Source organism: Branchiostoma lanceolatum, chromosome 9, assembly GCF_035083965.1.
Source record: "Branchiostoma lanceolatum isolate klBraLanc5 chromosome 9, klBraLanc5.hap2, whole genome shotgun sequence".
NCBI classification, from domain to species: Eukaryota; Metazoa; Chordata; class Leptocardii; order Amphioxiformes; family Branchiostomatidae; genus Branchiostoma; species Branchiostoma lanceolatum.
In genome coordinates, this window is record NC_089730.1 from 21,805,832 (window position 1) to 21,825,983 (window position 20,152).

At 43.8% G+C, this 20,152-nt stretch overlaps 1 protein-coding gene across 4 annotated transcripts in view; it reads left to right on the top strand.

The window, feature by feature from the left end:
• Positions 1 to 245: 245 nt before the first annotated feature.
• Positions 246 to 20,152, top strand: part of LOC136442123 (kinesin-associated protein 3-like) — a 111,537-nt gene continuing 91,630 nt past the window's right edge. For 3 of the 4 annotated variants that reach the window (XM_066438751.1, XM_066438749.1, XM_066438748.1), the window contains exons 1-18: positions 246 to 405; positions 1,585 to 1,716; positions 5,269 to 5,423; positions 5,575 to 5,642; positions 6,013 to 6,154; positions 7,603 to 7,739; positions 8,427 to 8,513; positions 9,154 to 9,253; positions 10,365 to 10,543; positions 11,047 to 11,100; positions 11,508 to 11,616; positions 12,118 to 12,218; positions 12,742 to 12,777; positions 13,153 to 13,338; positions 13,793 to 13,958; positions 14,084 to 14,209; positions 14,491 to 14,589; positions 15,049 to 15,134. In XM_066438751.1, the coding sequence (XP_066294848.1) occupies positions 374 to 405; positions 1,585 to 1,716; positions 5,269 to 5,423; positions 5,575 to 5,642; positions 6,013 to 6,154; positions 7,603 to 7,739; positions 8,427 to 8,513; positions 9,154 to 9,253; positions 10,365 to 10,543; positions 11,047 to 11,100; positions 11,508 to 11,616; positions 12,118 to 12,218; positions 12,742 to 12,777; positions 13,153 to 13,338; positions 13,793 to 13,958; positions 14,084 to 14,209; positions 14,491 to 14,589; positions 15,049 to 15,134 (1,995 nt within the window). In that variant the 5' untranslated portion in view covers positions 246 to 373. Of the gene's footprint in view, positions 406 to 1,584; positions 1,717 to 5,268; positions 5,424 to 5,574; positions 5,643 to 6,012; positions 6,155 to 7,602; positions 7,740 to 8,426; positions 8,514 to 9,153; positions 9,254 to 10,364; positions 10,544 to 11,046; positions 11,101 to 11,507; positions 11,617 to 12,117; positions 12,219 to 12,741; positions 12,778 to 13,116; positions 13,339 to 13,792; positions 13,959 to 14,083; positions 14,210 to 14,490; positions 14,590 to 15,048; positions 15,135 to 20,152 lie in introns of all 4 variants that reach the window. The other variant, XM_066438752.1, reaches the window with a different exon arrangement.

Genomic DNA, 20,152 nt, shown 5'->3' on the forward strand with positions numbered 1-20,152 from the left:
CGTGACGTAATCGCGCGAAATCCTGCTGACCCTAGGTCACAGTAGGAAGAGTACACTGTCAACAACGGGGGTCTTAAATAATTTTACGAAAAAGAATGGAAACATTCGAGAAATTATATCCTAAGTATTAAGACAGTAAGATAATATCATAATATTTCGTATATTTTTATTGACAATCCTGACTCGTGGAAGTTGTACTTAGATGAAAATAATTCTCAAATTTTCACATGTGACAGTCTACCAGATGTCCCGTCATGCAGTGCGCAGAATTCCTGTAGAAAATGGCGGAAAAGATGTAAACATTTGTAAACAGTGAAGAAAACACGGCATTTCTGCTTCCTCTCAACAACTGTAACCAAGGCAACGCACCACCATGCAAGCAGAGGACGCTAGATATCTGAAAAGGTGAGTTTTGTGTAATATTGAAATATATAATGATAATTTTGGCAGGTTTTCTGAGCCGGCGCAATGCAAGTTAGCTGTCAGAATAATAATTGATTGAATTATGAATAATTCGGTAGTAAATATCATATTCTTTTTCGGTGCGTGTCTGTGTGTATTTGTGTGTGTCTGTTTGTTGTGTCTTTGTGTGTCTGTGTGTATGAATGTGTGTGTGTGAGTGTGTATCAGGGTGTCCGTCTGTGTGTGAGTTTGAGTTTGTGTGTGTCTGTGTGTGTCTGTGTGAGTGTGTATCAGTGTGTCCGTCTGTGTGTGTGTGTGTGTGTGTGTGTGTGTGTGTGTGTGTGTGTGAAATTCATTATGAATGTGCGTGTGAGTCTGACCCACTACAGCCCATAATAAGAGGTACAACAATATAAAAAGGCATAATTTGTAGTCTATCGGACTATTGTTTATCCAACTGTAAAAACCCAAGCTCCCGGGATTCATCCTCGTCCACCAGGACCTTTCCGCTCTACGTTACATCGCTCGCGGAAAAGGCCCTGGTAACACGGGGTGGCATCCATGGTTATTGCAGGTCGAGCCTCCAAAACAGCTTCAGCCAATCAGAGGGGTTAAAACCCATTTGCTTCCACTCATCGGAAGCAAACGCGCAAAGAACGCTGGGAAGCTATCAACCAATCAGGTTACGTGTTACGGCTAGCTCATTAATTATTCATGAGCTACAACTGCCGTTTGTGCCAAATAAGGGCTAGGTCATTAACTATTCATGAGGTACAACTGCCGTTTGTGCCAAATAAGGGTTAGCTCATTAATTATTCATGAGCAAGTCTCGTCGACCTGCAATAACCATGGATGCCACCCCGTGTTACCAGGGCCTTTTCCGCGAGCGATGTAACGTAGAGCGGAAAGGTCCTGGTGGACGAGGATGCCGGGATTAGAACCCGCGCCAATCCCGATCCGCACGGCTTGGGAAATCAACGTGCTAACCACTAGGCTAAAAGGTCCGGACCAGTTAGACTGGTCAGTTAGTGGAGGTTGGTCCCCACTGTTACACAACAAATATTGTAAATAAACAACAAATTTTTTTTCCCACAGGAAAGCGAAGGGCGGGAGTTTAGATGTCCACCCCACCCCTGACTGTTCTTGTTGTTTTTACAGCTTTGTTGTTGTTGTTGTTGATAGGAAAGTGAAGGGAGGAGGAATAGACGTCCACCCAACGGAGAAAGCCCTGATCGTGCACTATGAGGTGGAAGCGACCATCCTGGGGGAGTTGGGAGATCCCATGTTGGGGGAGAGGAAGGAGTGTCAGAAAGTGTAAGCACAGAATATTAGTACTCCTGTAGTGTAGACAGGCTACAGAAAGTGTAAGCACAGAATATTAGTACTCCTGTAGTGTAGACAGGCTACAGAAAGTGTAAGCACAGAATATTAGTACTCCTGTAGTGTAGACAGGCTACAGAAAGTGTAAGCACAGAATATTAGTACTCCTGTAGTGTAGACAGGCTACAGAAAGTGTAAGCACAGAATATTAGTACTCCTGTGGTGTAGACAGGCTACAGAAAGTGTAAGCACAGAATATTAGTACTCCTGTGGTGTAGACAGGCTACAGAAAGTGTAAGCACAGAATATTAGTACTCCTGTAGTGTAGACAGGCTACAGAAAGTGTAAGCACAGAATATTAGTACTCCTGTAGTGTAGACAGGCAACAGAAAGTGTAAGCACAGAATATTAGTACACCTGTAGTGTAGACAGGCTACAGAAAGTGTAAGCACAGAATATTAGTACTCCTGTAGTGTAGACAGGCTACAGAAAGTGTAAGCACAGAATATTAGTACTCCTGTGGTGTAGACAGGCAACAGAAAGTGTAAGCACAGAATATTAGTACTCCTGTGGTGTAGACAGGCTACAGAAAGTGTAAGCACAGAATATTAGTACACCTGTAGTGTAGACAGGCTACAGAAAGTGTAAGCACAGAATATTAGTACTCCTGTAGTGTAGACAGGCTACAGAAAGTGTAAGCACAGAATATTAGTACTCCTGTAGTGTAGACAGGCAACAGAAAGTGTAAGCACAGAATATTAGTACACCTGTAGTGTAGACAGGCTACAGAAAGTGTAAGCACAGAATATTAGTACTCCTGTAGTGTAGACAGGCTACAGAAAGTGTAAGCACAGAATATTAGTACAGTCAAACCTGCCTAGGCGACCACCTTTTCAACGCGACCACCTGGCCATGGCGACCGCTTTTTCTCGGTCCCGAAAATTTTCCCCATAGGCACAAGCATTAAGCTGCCTGCCCAAGGCGACCACCCGTCCAACGCGACCGCGACCGCCACGAATTGGGACCGCACAGAGCACAGTCCCTGCCCATGGCGGCCGCCTAATTTTCAAGCGTGTGTTTTGTGTCCGGTGTTCTCTGTCCCCTGGCTCCTCAGAGGGCATGGGCGCCACTCCCTGACCGTCACCCGGTGCTGGGGGACGGCGAGTGGTGACATCGGATCATTTTACTGTCAGATTTCACGGAAATGTTTTCAAGACTTTGAAGGACAAAAATAAGGCCAAAAATATATGGAATAGCAATGTTATAGCATCGATTCCTCCATGAAGTGTTTTAATAAAACGTTCCCCCTATAAACATTGTAAAGACAAATGTTTGTGATGTTGTTGTGCCTATCGTAATCTTATAGTTTACCGCAAACTCAGTTCGGTTTAAACTCAATTTTCAGAACGAATACGTAGTGCATGGCGTCAAAAAGTCAGATTTCACAGAAACTACTATCTATTTCTTGTATTTTCAACAAAAATGTGTCTGTGTCTTACTAAACTCCGCCGAAAAATGACTTCGCGGCGGACAAAACATCGGGCGAGAAATGTTGTTCCTCGGTCCCGACGCCATCTTGGATTTGGGGCGGCCCGGATTTGGCGTACCGCTGACCTTTCTAAAACACGATGCTTTTGTGTATGAACATTTACGAATACTCTGGTTATTTATGAAAATTGATATTCTTATTTTCTTTTTATTTCCATGAATCTCACAAGCCTTTATTGGACGCTGTGCGTTCTGCTGCACTGACTAATACCTTTCGATGCGGTCGCACAGAGCTTGGCGGCGCGACGAAATCACACCGTTCCGTTTTCATCTTTAGTTGTCAGATCGAATACTTTTTGCCCCTTTTATCCAGCGGTCGTTGCCCCAAAAAAGGCTGCGGCCAGCAGGTGTTTTCTAGGGATTTGTCTTAGGCCTTAAAACTTCGATGATGTGCGTGTGTGTGTGTGTATTATTCAATGTAACGTGTGAATGCGGGAGGGCGATGCGAGGCATCGATTTGTAGCCATTGTTTTGTAGTCAAAATTATGACGAAAATTTGTTCACGATGTAGCGGTATACAATTATTACAACGATAACGGAAAATGTATTTTTTGTAGGATCTTTCTGTCAATGAGAATTGAACCTGGTGGGGGTCGCGCTGTCTAAATTCACATAATTTTCCATCCATTTACGTTCTGTATTTGAAAACCTCGACCTGGAAACATGTTTGTGGAATCCTCTTCATGGCGACCACCTGTCCATCGCGACCGTTTTTGCTCGGTCCGCCGGGTGGTCGCCTTGGGCAGGTTTGACCTCCTGTAGTGTAGACAGGCTACAGAAAGTGTAAGCACAGCTTAGTACTCCTGTAGTGTAGACAGGCTACAGAAAGTGTAAGCACAGAATATTAGTACTCCTGTAGTGTAGACAGGCTACAGAAAGTGTAAGCACAGAATATTAGTACTCCTGTAGTGTAGACAGGCTACAGAAAGTGTAAGCACAAAGTATTAATACACCTGGAGTGTAGACAGGCTACAGAAAGTGTAAGCACAGAGTAGTACTCCTGTAGTGTAGACAGGCTACAGAAAGTGTAAGCACAGAATATTAGTACACCTGTAGTGTAGACAGGCTACAGAAAGTGTAAGCACAGAATATTAGTACACCTGTAGTGTAGACAGGCTACAGAAAGTGTAAGCACAGAATATTAGTACACCTGTAGTGTAGACAGGCTACAGAAAGTGTAAGCACAGAATATTAGTACACCTGTAGTGTAGACAGGCTACAGAAAGTGTAAGCACAGAATATTAGTACACCTGTAGTGTAGACAGGCTACAGAAAGTGTAAGCACCGCTCCATTACAACTCCTGTAGTGTAGACAGGCTACAGAAAGTGTAAGCACAGAATATTAGTACTCCTGTAGGCTGTAGTGTAGACAGGCTACAGAAAGTGTAAGCACAGAATATTAGTACTCCTGTAGTGTAGACAGGCTATCAGCTAGAGAAAACAAAGAAATTAGACGCCCTCTTTTTTCAGGGGACATCCAGAGGACACCCTGTTTCTAATATGTAATAGTACTAGCGTGCATAGTCCAGTGGTTAGCGACTCTACCTCTGGACCAAAAGGTTGTGAGTTTGAATCCCAGCTGTTGTCGCTGACTAGTCTCCAAGCAGACCAACGGGTTGCAAAGACCGTATCCAACTGGCAGAAGGAGTTTTTATTGCATATTGGATACGGTCTTTGCAATCCGTTGGTCTGCTTGGAGACAAGTCACTGACCCAACATGAGCGCTATTGGATGGAAAGGGTTGCAGTCCTTAAGACGGGACGTTAAGACGTGGTCCACATACTTGTTGAAAAGAGCTAGGGGAATTTCTCCAGTACCATGAACCTGTAAATACTGTACGTAGCGTCTGTCTCTGTCATGACCAGTGGAAGAGTAGCTCTTCAGTGAGCCAAACTGGTTCGAGATCTCTTCTAAGTTCTACTTTTACTTTCACAAACTGTATTGAAAAAGGAAGTTTGTGAATGCTTGACGATGTGTCACATTTCTGACCTTCCTCAGGATCAAGGTCAAACACCTGAACCAGAACAGCAACATCGCGCTGCTGGCGCGGGAGATCGTGGAGAAGTGTAAGCTGATCCACCCCAGCAAACTCCCCGAGGTGGAACAGCTGCTGTACTACCTACAGAACCGCAAGGACGCGCCCCCCTCCCCAGGTGGGGTCGTTTGTTTGTTTGTTTGTTTGTTTGTTTGTAAGCTGTTCCATTCATAATTCCATAAGCACAACTTTACATGTTGTATAAGGTAATGCCCTAATCCCATCATCCCTTGCAAGCCTAACTGATGGTAACCTGATATGTTCTCCAGCTGACAAGAAGGGGTCGTCGACCTTCACAGGACAGCTGAAGGACCCGCCGCCCTTCGATGGCATGGAGGTCAGTTTTGTTTTCGAGAAGTAATTCTAAAAGATGGTGTGTTGTTTGGGCAGCACTGTCTCCAGGACCCTCCATTCTAGGATGGCAATTTTGCTTGTTGGGACAGGAAAAGATCCGTCCGAAAAATCTGAGCGCCGTGAAGAAACAGAGGAAAAATGTATTTTCTAACCTGAGAATGACAGATTCAAGATTTAAGTAAATGGGCTGCAAAACAATGACTGGGACAGAAAAAATTCAAAGCAGGAGACAGCCCTGCTCTTACGCAGATGAGTTTAAGGTTAAACTTTCTTATTTTTCTTGCTACGACTCATAAAACAAGACCCTTAATTTTTCCTGTGTTTGTGAGAGACTGTTGTTTAATTAATTCCAGGTTGACGAGGTGGCCAACATTAACGACCTTGATGACTACATGGAGCTGCTGTACGAGGATGTGCCGAAGAAAGTCCACGGTTCTGCGCTAATTCTGCAACTGTCCCGTAACCCTGACAACCTTGAAGAACTGGTGCAGAACGGTACGTAACCATGACAACCTTGACGAATTTGTGCAGAATGGTAAGTGACCATGACAACCTGGAAGAACTGGTGCAGAATGGTAAGTAACCATGACAACCTGGAAGAACTGGTGCAGAACGGTAAGTAACCATGACAACCTTGAAGAACTGGTGCAGAACGGTAAGTTACCATGACAACCTTGAAGAACTGGTGCAGAACGGTAAGTAACCATGACAACCTTGAAGAACTGGTGCAGAACGGTAAGTAACCATGACAACCTTGAAGAACTGGTGCAGAATGGTAAGTAACCATGATAACCTTGAAGAACTGGTGCAGAATGGTAAGTAACCATGACAACCTTGAAGAACTGGTGCAGAACCGTAAGTAACCATGACAACCTTGAAGAACTGGTGCAGAATGGTAAGTAACCATGACAACCTTGAAGAACTGGTGCAGAATGGTAAGTAACCATGACAACCTTGAAGAACTGGTGCAGAATGGTAAGTAACCATGACAACCTTGAAGAACTGGTGGGGAACGGTAAGTAACCATGACAACCTTGAAGAACTGGTGGGGAACGGTACGTCACGACAGTTTAAAACGGAAAAGTTATTTTGATGCAAATTTTTTTGTCCTAAAAGATTAGCCTTACAGGTTACAGGATACTCTTTAGTGTCATCAGTTTGGCGTAACAGTTAGGGTGTTGGAACCAATATGTTCTGGGTTCGATACTCGCCATGCCCCAACATTGTGCCCTTCGGAAAGATACTCTACGATATTCCTACCATGACGGTAGAGTGACGCTCACCGAGCCTCTTCACTTAATCTGTCAGAAGTGTGCAAACAGGGCTCGAAATACTGGGTGCATGTGCACCTGTGCGCACCCAAAATTGGAGCTGTGCACCTAATTTTTGACTGTGGGTGCACCAGTGCACCTAGATATTTTTGCATGCTATCGGGTTAAGGTACTATTGTACACTAGTATACAGAATATTCTTGAAATGTAAGTATAAGAAAAGCATGATAACTTTTTGCTGTACTTTATTTGACGTATAGTTTGTTTGAAATTTCGAAGTTAGCTATAAGATTACAGATTGAAGTTCTTCAGAGAGACAGCAGCGTTAAACTTTGTAATTATATTTTGCTGACGTTCAACTTTATTTTATCTAGTGCACCCAAAATTCTTTCTGTGCACCCAATTTTTGGGGTTGGGTGCACCAGTGCACCTATTCCCAAAGATGAATTTCGAACCCTGGTGCAAAAAAAACCCACACGGATTTGATGCTCCAGTGTGTTAACATCTGCACGTTTGCCACCATAGCCATAAAATGTTTTGAAATCTCCCATAAACATACAAGACTGTTTTTCCTCGGAAAGAGCCAACAGCGACTGTTTGTAACCTAACGTCTGCTTCATGTGGTGAAAAGTAAGTTTAAATCTGAATTTTTGTCGTTTCCTGCCGTTGCAGAAAACATCCTGAGCGCGTTGGCGCGGGTTCTACGGGAGGACTGGAAACGTAGCACGGAGCTCGCCACAAATATCATCTACGTCTTCTTCTGCTTCTCAAGTTTCTCCCAGTTCCACCCGGTTATATCTCACTACAAGGTAGGAAACAAACAAACAAACAAACATCATGTCGTCAGTTCCACTCTGTCAACTCCCACTGCATGGATAGAAAGCAGGCTTTTTTCAGTGATTAGTAGATTTTCAATGATTTAACTCTCACTAAAAGGTTTGGAAAACGGGACATAAAAGGATTTCTCCACTAGCCTATAGCTAGCTTTCTTCCTAGTTGTATGTAGTAACTGAGGCTCCAACACTTCCCCGTTACTAAGTAAGCAATTTGATTCTTGCAAATATCTCTTTAACGAAATATGCTGACAGAATTAGTACTAACTGAAGTACTCGGACCTAGAGGTATGTTTGCTGTTTCAGATGAAGGATGACTATGTTATATCCGACTGTCCAATACTAGGTGCACAAGCAGTGATAGAATCACTCACTCACTCTCCTCCATAGCTTAGTCAGCCGTCGGGGCAGCATGGCTCTCAGTAAAAGCTCTCCACTGTTGGCGGTCTTCCGCCTGTCTGATCATCTGGTCGGCTGAATAACTGGTCCACTCCTTTAGATCTGAGATCCACGACCGACGGGGACGTCATCGAGGCCGCGCACCCTCCGCTTTTCCCTGAAGGATTGTGTGTGCAAGAGTGCCTTTCGCCCTAGACACATGCCCGAACCACTGCAGTTTTTCTTTTTGTCAATTACATTTTCTTCTTTGCCCCCCCCCCCAAGATCGGAGCGCTGTGTATGGACATCATCAGACAGGAGCTGGATAAACACGACTTGTGGAAATCTGAACTCGAGAAAAAGAAGAAAATTCATATCCTTCTTAAAGCTGTTTTTATTTCTGTTCCATATTAAAGTGTTAATATATATTTACTGCAATGACATATTGATAGTGAACTGTAATTGGATCGCCGCGTATGCCATACCAAGTCATTGGATATGAATGACATAATAGGTTCTAGATCAAACACGCCTTTAAGCCACACCAATTTAACTTCTTGGTTAACAGAATTTTTGAAAAAATGCTAGATTGGAAAATCAACATGAAAACAGAATCTCAGAGGAGAGTTTGTACTTTGGTGCACACAGTTTCAGGGAGTGAACAGGGTTAGGTGCAAGTTTTCACCCCAGCTTTTTGTTTTAATGATGTCCTTGTGCTAAAATTGAAAAAAAGTCTGTTAACCAAGAAATTAAATTGGCCATTTTTTTTCTGACAAGGTCTGTTTCTTGACAGTTGTTTATGATGTCTTTTTAGTCAGCATTGAACAGAAATATGTAAAAATGCTGCTTGTTAATCTACTATACAACTTGTCTTGAGTATCATTTGGAAGTTTGTCTTAATTTTCTCCATAGATGAATCACAAGAGTCAATTTTACATTGCCTATTAGTAACTTCCTGTGAGTTAAGTGTGGTCTAGAATAGTATTCTCCAGGACTTCCTTAACTCTCCTTACTTGAAGAAAAGCCAGACAGCGGTTCGACCAAGAAGGATTATGAGAAGAGTCTTAAGAAGTTTGAGAGTCTTGTGAAGAAACAGGAGCAGCTGATGAGAGGTGAGGTCATGGCAAGGTCACTTGTAGGTCATGTCAAAGTCTCTTGTAGGTCATTGCAAGGTCACTGTTCTTGTAATTAAATTTCTTTAAGTTTAAGAAGTAGCTCTTGGGACAAACGTTTGCTTGATTTTGCCCAGCTTTTCTTCCTAGTGTCTGCAGCTGTGAAACCAATAAGTCACTACTTTCTGTCCTGTCCACCGATCTCCTGAATCAGCAGACGAATAAAAAGCTAACTTCTGTTCTGTCCCCCAGTGTCTGAATCAGCAAACAAATGACATGCCAACTTCTGTCCCATCCCCCGTGTCTGAATCAGAGAAGAAACGACATGCTAACTTCTGTCCCATCCCCCCAGTCTGAATCAGCAGACAAATGACATGCTAACTTCTGTCCCATCCCCCGTGTCTGAATCATAGAACAAACGACATGCTAACTTCTGTCCCATCCCCCGAGTCTGAATCAGCAGACAAATGACATGCTCACTTCTGTCCCATTCCCCAGTGTCTGAATCAGATGATAAATAACATGCTAGCTTCTGTCCCACCCTCCTAACTGACCTAAGTGTCTGAATCAGCGGACGAATGACATGATAACTTCTGTCCCATCCCCCGAGTCTGAATCAGAAAACAAATGACATGCTAACTTCTGTCCCATCCCCCTGTGTCCGAATCAGCAGACAAATGACATGCTATCTTCTGTCCCATCCCCTGTGTCTGAATCAGAAAACAAACGACATGCTAACTTCTGTCCCATCCCCAGTGTCTGAATCAAAGGATGAATAACATGCTAACTTCTGTCCCATCCCTCCAGTATCTGAATCATATATTCATAGGACAAATGACATGCTAACTTCTGTCTTGTCCCCCGGGGTCTGAATCAGCAGACAAATGACATGCTCACTTCTGTCCCATCCCCGTGTCTGAATCAGCAGACAAATGACATGCTAACTTCTGTCCCATTCCCCATGGTCTGAATCAGAGAACAAGCGACATGCTAACTTCTGTCCCATCCCCCGAGTCTGAATCAGCAGACAAATGACATGCTAACTTCTGTCCCATCCCCCGAGTCTGAATCAGCAGACAAATGACATGCTAACTTCTGTCCCACCCCCCAGTGTCTTTCTACATGCTGTTGAACCTGGCTGAAGACTACAAAGTGGAGATGAAGATGCGAAACAAGTCCATCATTCAGGTGCTGATTCGCACCCTGGAGAGGGACAACTTTGAGCTGCTGATTCTGGTGGTGTCCTTCTTGAAGAAGCTCAGTATCTATGTGGAGAACAAGAACGACATGGTGGGTTAGTTCTGGGGAGTTTAGGGACTAAGGCAGCTTAATTTGTAGAGAGAGAGAGATCTTTATTGACACAACAAAAGCACAGCGACTTTCGTAAAGTCTACTACATACATACATATATGCAATATTGTTAGTGGTACCTGTACATTTGAACTGATGTGATACATTTATTATACACGTACCTTGTTGAAAAGCGGTGTTGTGGCCAAAAAGGTATTTGAGGTAAAATAAAGGCTTTTAGTTTTACTTTAGTTTAACATTATATCAAAGAGCGATGATGTTTAAAATGCTTCACATACACATTAAAAGTGGAAAATCAAACAATGAAATGGCAACCTGGCCTGATGATTTGAGTAGTTTCTTTCTATCCAAATGCTGGAGTGTAGTTTTAGCTTTTTGTGTCATCCTTGTCTGTGAGTCCAGTCCGATGTGATGTGAGGGATAAGTAAACCTTGTCTGTGAGTCCAGTCTAATGACTGATGTGATGTTTTCCTCCCCTCCAGGCAGAGCAGGATGTGGTGGAGAAACTGGCCAGACTCATCCCCTGTGATCATGAGGTACTTACCCTGGAACCTTGCTGTTATTTCTAAACCAGACCCATCAGTATATTGTAGGATCAGCTTCCACAGTACAATTTTTGTGTACGTTTACAGCGTCTCTTTGATATACTAAATGTACTATTTTCATTTTTAGAAACTTCTATTCAAAATCAAAGTGTCTTAAACCTTAAACGTGCTGACTGTTGACTGCAAACTTTTTGTCATTTCAAGGGTAATTGAATTGCTCTTAAGATCTTTTGGTTCGTTTTCCCACAATCAGTTGAGAAGAATACTAGCTGCCTAATCGTCACTCTCTGTCTGTGTTCAAGTCTCGAATACCGACATATTCTTAATGAAGGATACTTGAGATGTGTGAAATCCTGGCTGACATGTTTGTTTGTTTGTTTGTTTGTTTGTTGTCCCAGGACCTGCTGAACATCACTCTGCGTCTGCTCTTGAACCTGTCCTTTGACACCGACATGAGAGGCAAGGTCGTCAAAGTTGGCCTCCTGCCAAAACTCACCGCCCTCATCAGTACGTTTAATTTTAAATTTTAAACTTTTTTAACGAGTTTTGCTCAATAAAATCATAACCACCTCTTGGCACATAACTTACACTCACTGAAGCAGCATCTCTCCTCCCTAAGTCAGAAATATCAACCTTAGGCAAGCCTGACTAACTAACTCAATAGGCGAGGCAGGAATTGGCCAGAATGGTTTTGATCCACTCATTCCAGGAAGGACCGCTACTCTTTATGATAAGTCCAGTTCACTACTCGTATTCTATTACCTGTTTGGTTCACTTCAGTCTTACAGTTAGTGTCACACTCTGAATGACTGTTGGCAAAATTTGTTGATCGTCAGAAGATTGCCAAAGAGTTTTGCTGTCATGCCACATGCCACATTATATGTAGTGTATTTGATATTCATATCACACGAAAACCAATGAATGGTTGTGTTGTGTAGCTTGTTCAACATATGAACAAATGGCATGTTGTTGTGTTGTTTATTTATTGTTGTTGTTGTTGTGTTCTAGATAACGAGAACCACCGAGTGGTTGTGCTGTGCATCCTGTACCACATCAGCATGGACGACCGGTGCAAGTCCATGTTCACCTACACAGACTGCATCCCTGTGGTGAGTATGGACTTGACAGTAGGTCTCAGTACGGTTCCATGATTGTGGTAGAATCAAAACATGTTTGAAGATAAGAAATATTGGAAGAGAAATGCCTGCACAGGTGCTGACGGCCCCTTCACACAGGTATGAGGCAGGTTTGTTGATTGGTCAAAGCAAGATTTTTTCAGCATCCAAGGCAGCATGTGTTGCAAGTTAACAAGGTGTCTAATTTGGGGCATCCTATCTTTTGTGTCTCACCTGTTGCCTCACCTGTATTATCTCACCTGTCCTGTCCAGGTGATGAAGATGGTGCTGGAGTGCCCTGATAAGCAGGTAGACCTGGAACTCGTGGCCCTGTGTATAAACCTGTATTGTCTCACCTGTTGTCTTACCTGTCCTGTCCAGGTAATGAAGATGGTGCTGGAGTGTCCAGATAAGCAGGTGGACCTGGAGCTCGTGGCCCTGTGTATAAACCTGTATTGTCTCACCTGTTGCCTCACCTGTATTGCCTCACCTGTACTATCTCACCTGTCCTGTCCAGGTGATGAAGATGGTCCTGGAGTGTCCTGATAAGCAGGTGGACCTGGAGCTCGTGGACCTGGAGCTCGTGGCTCTGTGTATAAACCTGTATTGTCTCACCTGTTGTCTCACCTGTTGCCTCACCTGTCCTGTCCAGGTAATGAAGATGGTTCTGGAGTGTCCTGATAAGCAGGTAGACCTGGAGCTTGTTGCCCTGTGCATAAACCTGTATTGTCTCACCTGTTGTCTCACCTGTTGCCTCACCTGTCCTGTCCAGGTAATGAAGATGGTTCTGGAGTGTCCTGATAAGCAGGTAGACCTAGAGCTCGTGGCCCTGTGCATAAACCTGTAGTGTCTCACCTGTTGTCTCACCTCTTATCTCACCTGTCCTGTCCAGGTAATGAAGATGGTTCTGGAGTGTCCTGATAAGCAGGTAGACCTGGAACTCGTTGCCCTGTGTATAAACCTGTCCATCAACAAGCGGAACGCCCAGCTGGTGTGCGAGGGCAGCGGGCTCAAGCTGCTGATGAAGAGGGCCTTCAAGACGAAGGACCCGCTCCTCATGAAGATGATCCGCAACATCTCGCAGCACGACGGGCCCACCAAGAACATGTTTGTGGTGAGGATGGGGATGTTTTAGCTGTAGTACCAATGGTAGAAGCTAGAGGGCATTGCATCTCCCAGCATTGTGGGCACACCAAGAACATGTTTGTGGTGAGGATGATTTAGCTGTAGTACCAATGGTAGAAGCTAGAGGGCACTTCATCTCGCAGCACGACGGGCCCACCAAGAACATTCTTGTGGTGAGATGATGTTTTAGCTGTAGTACCAATAGTAGAAGCTAGAGGGCACTGCAGGCTAGATCTTGTGTTTCTAAGCAGTGTTGAACATCTCCAGGCAGGATGGACCGACCAAGAACATGTTTGTGGTGAGAGGATGATGTTTTACCTGTAGTACCAATGGTAAAAGCTAGGGGGCACTGCTGACCTGTTTTGCAGTCATTCTTTGCACTGTTCCAACCAGACCGATGTTGTCACACAGGAATATGTTGCTGATCTGTTGTTGTTACACAGGAGTATGTAGCTGATCTGGCCAACGCCATCAAGAACTGCGAGGATGACGACTTCGTTATCGAGTGCCTGGGCATCCTGGGTAATCTGACCATTCCCGACCTGAACTATGAACTCCTGCTGCAGGAGTACGACCTGGTGTCCTTCATAAAGGACAAACTCAAACCAGGTAGGTGCATTCTGGGTAACCTGACCTATGAACTTTGAACTCTGACCTCACAGCTGACGATGTTAACGTTGGGAGTTAAGAAAAACAAACTTTGTTTCGCAAATTTGTTTTGTTGTTGTTTACAGGAAATGCAGAGGACGACGTTGTGTTAGAGACAGTGATTCTGGTGGGCACAGTGTCCACAGATGAAGACTGTGCCGCCATGCTGTCCAAGGCTGGAGTCATCCAACAACTCATCGACCTGCTGAACGGTGAGTGTCATTGATGGTGATGATGATTTATGATGATGATTGATGATGGTAATTGTGATGATGATGATGATGATGATGATGGAGAATAAGCTTACCAAGTCTGGTTACCAGACTATTCAGGCAGCTCAGGTTGGTAGCTGATAGAATATTTGAGTACAGCCCTAACAAAAGTAGCAGACAGTTCACTGATGTTGGCGTCTTTGTTTTCAAGAGTACTCCAATATCCCTTTTCATAACCTGCTGTCTGATGAATGTTTTTTTTGCGTTTCTTTCCCTCCCAGCGAAACAAGAAGACGACGAGGTTGTTCTGCAGATCGTGTATGTGTTCTACCAGATGATTTTCCACGAGGCGACACGAGAGGTCATTATTAAGGACACTCGTATCCTTTAGCTGGGCAGGTGAACTATGGAGCTGGGGGTTTGATGTTTTTCTGGAGTCAAAGTGTTTATCTTTTTCTAAAAGATTTGAAACAGAACTGTGTTCTGAAAAAGGCTGTAAAGACTTTGAATCTCTGAGGAATCTCAAGTCGAGTGTTTGGACACAGGTATCGATGGAACGCTCCTGGTGATAGAACTATTGTACATGTAGGGCTTCTAATGCAGGACCCTTGAATTTAAGGAACAATTTTCCAAAATCATTGACCAAACTTAGACCAAGGCCAGTCTCAAATTGAAGTTAGTTCCTCCCTCCTGCCAAAGAAACACACCTATTCTTTGTTGTTTAAACTTTTTTCTGCTTCCTAACCCTATAAGCAATAGTGAATTGGTAACTTCAGTCTGATAAGTTATTAAATGAATCAGCCTAGTTCCTGCAGTGTTTGACCCTTAACCTTTCCCAGAAGCCTCTGCGTACCTGATTGACCTGATGCATGACAAGAACGCTGAGATCAGGAAGGTGTGCGACAACACGCTGGACATCATCGCGGTGAGTTGGTACTCACACTCGTAGCTCTACTCTCTGTCATACTCTACTCTAGGTTTACATCTTTAGGATACCCTATGTCTGTCTGTCTGGTATCTCTGTTTGAATGTACGTTGTACAGGAAGATCAGGAAGGCGTGTTACAACACGCTGGACATCATCGCGGTGAGTTGGTACTCACACTCGTAGCTCTACTCTCTGTCATACTCTACTCTAGGTCCACATCTTTAGGATACCCTGTGTCTGTCTGGTATCTCTGTTTGAATGTACGTTGTACAGGAAGATCTGTGGGTGACAACACCATGGACACCATCACGATGACTTGGTACTCACACTCGTAGCTCTACTCTAGGTCCACATCTTTAGGATACCCTGTGTCTGTCTGGTATCTCTGTTTGAATGTACGTTGTACAGGAAGATCTGTGGGTGACAACACCATGGACACCATCACGATGACTTGGTACTCACACTCGTAGCTCTACTCTAGGTCCACATCTTTAGGATACCCTGTGTCTGTCTGGTATCTCTGTTTGAATGTACGTTGTACAGGAAGATCTGTGGGTGACAACACCATGGACACCATCACGATGACTTGGTACTCACACTCGTAGCTCTACTCTAGGTCCACATCTTTAGGGTGCCCCCGTGTCTGTCTGGTATCTCTGTTTGAATGTACGTTGTACAGGGGGATGAGGAAGGTGTGTTACAAAACGCTCGACATCATAGCGGTGAGTTGGTACTCACACTCGTAGCTCTACTCTCTGTCATACTCTACTCTGGGTCCACATCTTTAGGATACCCTGTGTCTGTCTGGTATCTCTGTTTGAATGTACGTTGTACTGGGAGATCAGGAAGGTGTGCGACATCATCGCGATGAGTTGGTACTCGCACTCGTAGCTCTACTCTAGGTCCACATCTTTAGGATACCCTGTGTCTGTCTGGTATCTCTGTTTGAATGTACATTGTACAGGGGGATGAGGAAGGTGTGTTACAGCACGCTGGACATCATCGCGATGAGTTGGTACTCGCACATGTAGTTCTACTCTGTAAAGTCTGTCTGTTTGTCTGGTATCTCTGTTTAAATGTACATTGTACAGGGAGATCAGGAAGGTGTGCGACAAAACGCTCAACATCATCGCCGTGAGTTGGTACTCAGACTCGTAGCTCTACTCTATAGGTCCACATCTGTAGGGTGCCCTGTGTCTGTCTGGTATCTCTGTTTGAATGTACGTTGTACAGGGGGATGAGGAAGGTGTGCGACAAAACGCTCAACATCATCGCCGTGAGTTGGTAGTCGCACTCGTAGCTCTACTCTGGGTCCACATCTTTAGGATACCCTGTGTCTGTCTGGTATCTCTGTTTGGATGTACAATGTACAGGAAGATCTGTGTGTGACAACACGCTGGACATCATTGCGGTGAGTTGGTACTCGCACTCGTAGCTCTACTCTATAGGTCCACATCTTTAGGATACCCTGTGTCTGTCTGGTATCTCTGTTTGGATGTACGTTGTACAGGAAGATCTGTGTGTTACAGCACGCTCGACATCATCGCGATGAGTTGGTACTCACACTCGTAGCTCTACTCTCTGTCATACTCTACTCTATAGGTCCACATCTTTAGGATACCCTGTGTCTGTCTGGTATCTCTGTTTGGATGTACGTTTTACAGGAAGATCTGTGTGTGACAACACCCGGCCTGGACACCGTTGCGATGAGTTTATAGTGCTTTCAATTGACTTGTAGCTCTTCTCTTGCAATATGTTGATTTGGTGTATCTGTTTAGCTATGTGATTTAAGCGCAAGGTAACCGTTACTCAAGCAACAGTGAACTGGATGGATTTTGGACAGGTGCTTCTCAATGAGTAACAGTTACTGTTACCTCGCATATCTTATTACTTGGATGTCTATCTTTCATGACAGGTAGGAAGAATGCTGGACGTCAATCACTGCTTGAACAGACAGATTTCCGAGTTGAAAACCTGTGTATACCTGCTAGGAAATTCCTAATTTCCACGGGTTTCAATGAGTTCCCACAGTGAAAATGCGATGTGTCCCTTTTGGGGAACCTATGCACATCTGTGTAAACGGACCATTTGCGTGTACACTTTGTGTCCTTCGATGAAAACCTGTGCGCACAAGTGTGTAAACGTGTGGACATGTGTGGAAATTACATGTGTCGGCCTTTGTGTGCCAACGAGTGGTGCATAATTTAGCAGTAATTATCGCGTAATTATCACCTAATTATCTCCCCAGTTGGTCTAACCACGCGGCCCGTCCAGACACATCTGGGTACTCATTCAAAACACCTTTTGTCATTGAAAGTAGCGTCGTTGCTATGCTACTACGCCCGGAACCCCCCCCCCCCCCCCGGGACACCCCCTGCCCCCTCCCAGCCCCCTGCCCTATACCACCTCGTCATACCGAAAGCAAACGGAATCATTGTTCGTAAAGATTGACATTTTATTCACTTAATTAGAGATAAACAACAACCAATACATTCCAGCCGATACATTCTCTCAATTACATACATTTACATTTACACATGCAGTCTTTTAAAACGTTCACAGTTACACACAGACTAAGCTAACAATACCAAGACAAAAGGTGAAAACGTACGAAGTGTCTGAATGAAAATTAACAAAAGAATACAGATACATTTAACATTATTTCAAAACATGTACAAAACTCTAACAAATCTATTAGGTTAACAGCTACATGCATTGATAAGTTCGAATTCTACATGGATTTCAAATGTTGTTGTCTACAATTCTGTCTAACTGCTGCCCTCTAGAGGCAGAAAGTCATCGTTTTCATCGAACTGAGGCAGTCAGGCTGAACTGTCCAGTGGCGCAGTAGTGTCAGGCTAAAACCTAGCCGCACGGTCCGTATGACTCGTCGCTCGTTGCTTTACTGTATCCAGACACGCCGCTGCAATGTCCACATTCTTCATCCGACACGGGTTGAAAAGTCCGGGGCGAAGCCGTAGTCAAAAGTCCGGACTGTCTTGCTTTACCAAGGAGGTCATTTGTCCATATAACCTCCGTGGCTTTACAAGGAAGTCACAAATGTAGCTTCCTAGCTGTCGCGATGTTCTGTGTTCAAACGCCGTGCATCAGTCTTATCGTAGAATAGAAATCAGGCTCAAAATAATCCCAGGCAGGAGTCAAATAACCCACGCTAGTATCAAGACACAGAGATAGCAACAACACACATCTGCACATCTCAAATACAAACTGAAAGATTTGAAAATGGTGACAAGAACCTTGATTGGTCACTGCTTTTTAAACCACGTGCTAACCGAGAAATACTATTGGATATCCCTTTTTTTACTAGAATTTGCATTGACACAGACATAATTACTTGTGAAACACCGTGTATGTCCATTGCATACATTCAGATTTGAGCAGCCTGATTACTAGTTTTTCACAAATTAACAATACCTGCAAAGGACGGTGTTAAAACATGCGGCCGTGTCTTATGAATAATGACGACAGCCTGATAAATTAGTAGGTTAACAGTAAAAGTTGCAAGTAAATCGTTCTATCGACGATATAACCGGCGAGGAAATTAGAATACATCAAGTCAAATATATAACATGTCATGTTCCAAAACATCATTTACTAAAAGGCAATGGACGCCATTCAGTGCAAGGTGAACATGTTACATGTATGTGTGTGTGTTTTACGGAGACACGGACCTATGTCGATAATAGTTCGCGTGTGACGTAGTTAATCTTTCTATTAATCAAAGTGATACACATAGCAGTCTAGATTCATGTGACTTGAACGAACATCACAGTCGGTACAGAAAATTAATGCAGAAATATAAGATTTACGTTCAGTTTTTTGTCGCCCTTGTCATAGAAACAAAAGCCCAGACAGCACAATACACATCAAATCGGTGTTTATTTTTGCAACGGGCAAATATGACTCTTTCACAAAAGCACAGATTCAAATCAACTCGTAGATCATAGACCCAAATACAGAAGATCGCGAATGGTCGATAATAAACTAACTTCGCCGGGCTACAGTGAGAATATTTGCTTGCAAGTTGAACCCTCTCTCCGTAGCCGACTCCCCTAACATACTATTCAATCCTTGATCTATTTGGCCAATTTCTACTATTATCCCCAGTCATCCTCGGGGCCTTTTAGAGGCTATGTCGATGACGTACGGTCCAGGTTTGGGGATAAGGTTTCGAACCCAAATCACCCGTATATTTTATACCTATGGAGCAGTGACGTGAAACAAGAACTTCAATGTTAGATATCGAGTTCTGTGGTTTGGGAACAATGATATGCTAATAATACTCCGCGTGGGTACGTCGTCTTGTCTTTGTTTACAACGTGACTCAGGCTTAGAGTCAGACAAATGGGAGTCAAAATTGCACCAAGAGACGCCAATGTTTGAAATGAAAACGCAAAGCAGGCAATATCCTGGAGTTCTCCTTAATCAACGACTCCGACCCATACGTCAATGTTCATAAGAGTGAAATCATGAGAGCATTCGTTTTGTTTTCAATACAACGCCATGCCACACATTTAATGCGTTATCGTTTGGCACCAGTACAGTATTCTAGGCTTTCCCGATTATGTAACGAATTAGACACGTATCAGGGGTTTACACAATGAGGTTTTAAAAAATCATAGGTTAACGTCATTTTACCCAGGGCAAAAAGTTTAAACAATTACTCAGGCAAGGCGCTCCTTGCTCGAGGTAAATTTTCACGCACTTCACACGTCTCTATTATCATGGTTAATTATTCCCGGCACGAGATGTTTCCTAAGGTGGGAAACTTTGGACACTTTGTGTGCACTTTTGTGTGCACATGTGTCCAATCTTGGTGACACGGGTGAAGGAAAGCCGTGTACACAGCAAGGAAATGTTGGGTTTCACCATAGTGCCCAAGCTTGCAAACTTGTGGAAATCTTTGTTTCCATGCAGTGAATGCTGCAAGTTTCTACTCCACGAAACTTGGAATGTGCTTATATTCTGTGTTTATTCCGTTTAGCAAGTGTGGGG